A 5000-nucleotide genomic window follows, 5' to 3' on the forward strand; every position below is an offset into this window, starting at 1 on the left:
ACACACACACTACATTACACACACTACACAAACACACACACACTACATTACACACACTACACAAACACACACACACTACATTACACACACTACATTACACACACTACACAAACACACACACACTACATTACACACACTACACAAACACACACACACTACATTACACACACTACACAAACACACACACACTACATTACACACACTACACAAACACACACACACTACATTACACACACTACACAAACACACACACACTACATTACACACACTACACAAACACACACACACTACATTACACACACTCACTACATTACACACACTACACAAACACACACACACTACATTACACACACTACACAAACACACTACATTACACACACTACACAAACACACACACACTACATTACACACACTACACAAACACACACACACACTACATTACACACACTACACAAACACACACACACTACATTACACACACTACACAAACACACACACACTACATTACACACACTACACAAACACACACACACTACATTACACACACTACACAAACACACACACACTACATTACACACACTACACAAACACACACACACTACATTACACACACTACACACACACACACTACATTACACACACTACACACACACACACTACATTACACACACTACACACACACACACACTACATTACACACACTACACAAACACACACACACTACATTACACACACTACACAAACACACACACACTACATTACACACACTACACAAACACACACACACTACATTACACACACTACACAAACACACACACACTACATTACACACACTACACAAACACACACACACTACATTACACACACTACACAAACACACACACACTACATTACACACACTACACAAACACACACACACTACATTACACACACTACACAAACACACACACACTACATTACACACACTACACAAACACACACACACTACATTACACACACTACACAAACACACACACACTACATTACACACACTACACAAACACACACACACTACATTACACACACTACACAAACACACACACTACACAAACACACACACACTACACAAACACACACACACTACATTACACACACTACACAAACACACACACACACTACATTACACACACTACACAAACACACACACTACACAAACACACACACACACTACATTACACACACTACACAAACACACACACACTACATTACACACACTACACAAACAGACACACACTACATTACACACACTACACAAACACACACACACTACACAAACACACACACACTACATTACACACACTACACAAACACACACACACTACATTACACACACTACACAAACACACACACACTACATTACACACACTACACAAACACACACACACACTACATTACACACACTACACAAACACACACACACACTACATTACACACACTACACAAACACACACACACTACATTACACACACTACACAAACACACACACACACTACATTACACACACTACACAAACACACACACTACACAAACACACACACACTACATTACACACACTACACAAACACACACACACTACATTACACACACTACACAAACACACACACACTACATTACACACACTACACAAACACACACACACTACATTACACACACTACACAAACACACACACACTACATTACACACACTACACAAACACACACACACTACATTACACACACTACACAAACACACACACTACATTACACACACTACACAAACACACACACACTACATTACACACACTACACAAACACACACACACTACATTACACACACTACACAAACACACACACACACTACATTACACACACTACACAAACACACACACACACACTACATTACACACACTACACAAACACACACACACACACTACATTACACACACTACACACACACTACATTACACACTACACAAACACACACACACTACATTACACACACTACACAAACACACACACACTACATTACACACACTACATTACACACACTACACAAACACACACACACACTACATTACACACACTACACAAACTCTACACTACACATACATTACACACACTACAATCTATACTACAAATACTCCACATTATACTACACTCTACAGTACACACTAGACTACACACTACACACACACAGTTTGTCAAACAATCAACTTTGTGTCGTTTGTCTTCATTTCAGTGGAAAACGTGAACCATGCCGTCAGCACAGGTAACTAACACACACACACACACACACACACACACACACACACACACACAGTATAATCTGTAGATCCTTTATACACTAAACTACACACACTACACACTAAACTGTAACTAAACTTTATACACAAACACTACACACAACACTACACACAATACACAGTAGGGATGAGGGAATTGGGGTCAGGTTAAGGTTAGATATAGGTTGGGTTTATGGACACAAAGGTTAGGTTAAGGGGGTGTAGCTGGGGGGTGGTTAGGGGTTTGGGGTCCGGGTCAGAGGTTGGTATTGATGGATCATGTGCTGTATTCAGTTTTTAATTTTCTTTTAAACTAAATAGGGGTTTAAAGTTCCTCGTTGGAGAGACCTGTTTAAAATAAGGCTAGAAACATCCTGTCCACGGTTTCCTACAGGAGCTGGTAGAGACATAAAGGGTTGTGTTAAGGTTGGGGTTATGATTAGCTCTGTGGAGCTCTGAACATCATTAAAAGTCATTAAATGGAGTTTGTGAAATTAAGGTTTTAAATTGCATTAAATTCTCCACATTGGTAGCTTACTGTCTAAAGCTTTTGCCCAGTACTGTGTGTGTGTGTATAATATTGTGTGTATCGTATCTGTCCTGGTCCTGTATGACATTAAAAAGCATTACATTTGATTAGACGAATCCTGGGACACACAGCGTTAGGGGGCGGAGCTTCTCCTGATAACTGTTGTGATTTTACTTTTTTGTGCCCAAGTCGTAGCTTTTCCTCCTGATGCAATCAGAGGTAAGAAACAGGGACAGCATCACATCTACTGATACCAGCCTCCATTAGTGGTGTCATGCCACACTGCATGGGCACAGATGCATGCTGGGAAACATGGAGCTTGTGATTTCTCATCTCATCTTGCAAAACTTCATACAAAAATCCTTAAATTTATCTCCTGCACTGTGTTCAGCTCTCTATCCTGTGTGTGTGTGTGTGTGTGTAAGGTGAAGGATCTGCTCGGCTGGCAGCGGATGAGAATTTGTGTCGTATCTGCATGGACGCGGTGATCGACTGCGTGTTGTTGGAGTGCGGTCACATGGTCACGTGTACAAAGTGTGGAAAGCGAATGAGCGAGTGTCCGATCTGCAGACAGTACGTCATCCGCGCTGTCCACGTCTTCAGGTCCTGACGTCACACACGATATGTAAATATTCCACAGGAGACAACGATGCAGCATCTATTTACACACACACACACACATTTTGGCTGCGGAGTCAGATCGGCTCCTCCTTCACAACTCAGGATATAAAGTTCCAGTTGCTTTTCTTCTCGTTCATTGTGTGTCAGTGTAAACGCCACCGTTAGTGTCATTAGATGTGAGGGGTTGAGTGAAATGAGGCAACGCTGAACACTTGTGTTAATAAACAGAAGACAACAACCCTCATCTTCACCTGGAACCCCAGAGCAATACGTGTGTGTGTGTGAGAGAGAGAAAGAGAGAGAGGGAGGATTGGTGTGTGTGTGTGTGTGTGAGAGAGAGAGAGAGCGAGGATTGATGTGTGTGTGTGTGAGAGAGAGAGCGAGGATTGATGTGTGTGTGTGTGAGAGAGAGAGAGAGCGAGGATTGATGTGTGTGTGTGTGTGAGAGAGAGAGAGAGCGAGGATTGATGTGTGTGTGTGTGAGAGAGAGAGCGAGGATTGATGTGTGTGTGTGTGTGAGAGAGAGAGAGAGAGGATTGATGTGTGTGTGTGTGTGTGAGAGAGAGAGAGAGAGCGAGGATTGATGTGTGTGTGTGAGAGAGAGAGAGGATTGGTGTGGGTGTGTGTGTGAGAGAGAGAGGGCGGATTGACGTGTGTGTGTGACAGAGAGAGAGAGGATTGGGGTGTGTGTGTGAGAGAGAGAGAGCGAGAGGGAGGATTGATGTGAGGGTAACAGTGTGTTATACATCGTGTTAATTACTTTGTGTTTCACTCACACGTTTATTTTGTTCTGTAATGGATTAATAAACAAGATGTAACTTCTCACTCTGCCTGGTGTTGAAATAAAGAGATGAATAAAAGTTTTTTTCTCTGTTCCTTTAAGTCTGCTTTTTAAGCTGAGGATTAAATCCAGGGTTTAGTTCTGCTTGTTCAGGCTAAATGACAGTGATGAGGAGTAAGAACTCAACCCAGGGTTTATTGTTCAGGGTTAACTGGACAAACGTCTCCACAATCACAGAAACACAACATTAAAACTGTCTGTGGAACTGAAATGGACAAATGTAACCTGGTGTATTGTCACGCTCACTTCCAAAAACACACCCCACTGTCCCTGAGGCCCTCAACACACACACACACACACACCTGAACATTTTCTTTTTTTATTATTACTGCATACAAATATAAATAGGCAAATTTACAGTGAAGTGTTTAAGTTGGTGACCAATGTTGAGTTTCTCATTATAATAACGAGTGTTAAGTACAGTGACGGAGGTGAACACAGCGGGACACTTTAAACAAAAATAACATGTCGGTAATGTTGGTAACGTCCCAGACGCACGTGGAGTGTCTGCAGTTTTAAGCCATCTCACAATATTCTGGACATTTCCTTTAAAGATCAACAGAATGTGAAAAATTAATTCATCCAAATGTATAAATTAGGCTCTTTTTTTTTTTTTTTAAGCTTCCGTCTAATTTAATTTCTAAAAGAGAAACATGAGGTATTAAATGTGACATCATGGCACTAAAAAAAAAACCACATGGTCCGTTCT

General features: G+C 41.2%; 2 protein-coding genes across 4 annotated transcripts in view; one reads left to right on the plus strand and one right to left on the minus strand.

Annotated features, from left to right (window-relative positions):
- The window catches only part of rnf34a (ring finger protein 34a), a 16791-nt gene extending 12481 nt beyond the window's left edge, over positions 1-4310 (plus strand). Inside the window, exons 7-9 of the mRNA XM_060881938.1 lie at positions 2258-2287; positions 3019-3048; positions 3255-4310. Of these exons, the coding sequence (XP_060737921.1) occupies positions 2258-2287; positions 3019-3048; positions 3255-3439 (245 nt within the window). The 3' untranslated portion in view covers positions 3440-4310. The remainder of the gene's footprint in view (positions 1-2257; positions 2288-3018; positions 3049-3254) is intronic.
- Positions 4311-4596: 286 nt separating this feature from the next.
- Positions 4597-5000, minus strand: part of kdm2ba (lysine (K)-specific demethylase 2Ba) — a 15409-nt gene continuing 15005 nt past the window's right edge. For all 3 annotated transcript variants that reach the window (XM_060881935.1, XM_060881936.1, XM_060881933.1), the window contains one exon: positions 4597-5000. This exon is cut by the window's right edge and continues 784 nt beyond it. The gene's annotated coding sequence lies outside the window, so the exon portion shown is untranslated.

The sequence above is a fragment of the Tachysurus vachellii genome, chromosome 11 (assembly GCF_030014155.1).
Source record: "Tachysurus vachellii isolate PV-2020 chromosome 11, HZAU_Pvac_v1, whole genome shotgun sequence".
NCBI classification, from domain to species: Eukaryota; Metazoa; Chordata; class Actinopteri; order Siluriformes; family Bagridae; genus Tachysurus; species Tachysurus vachellii.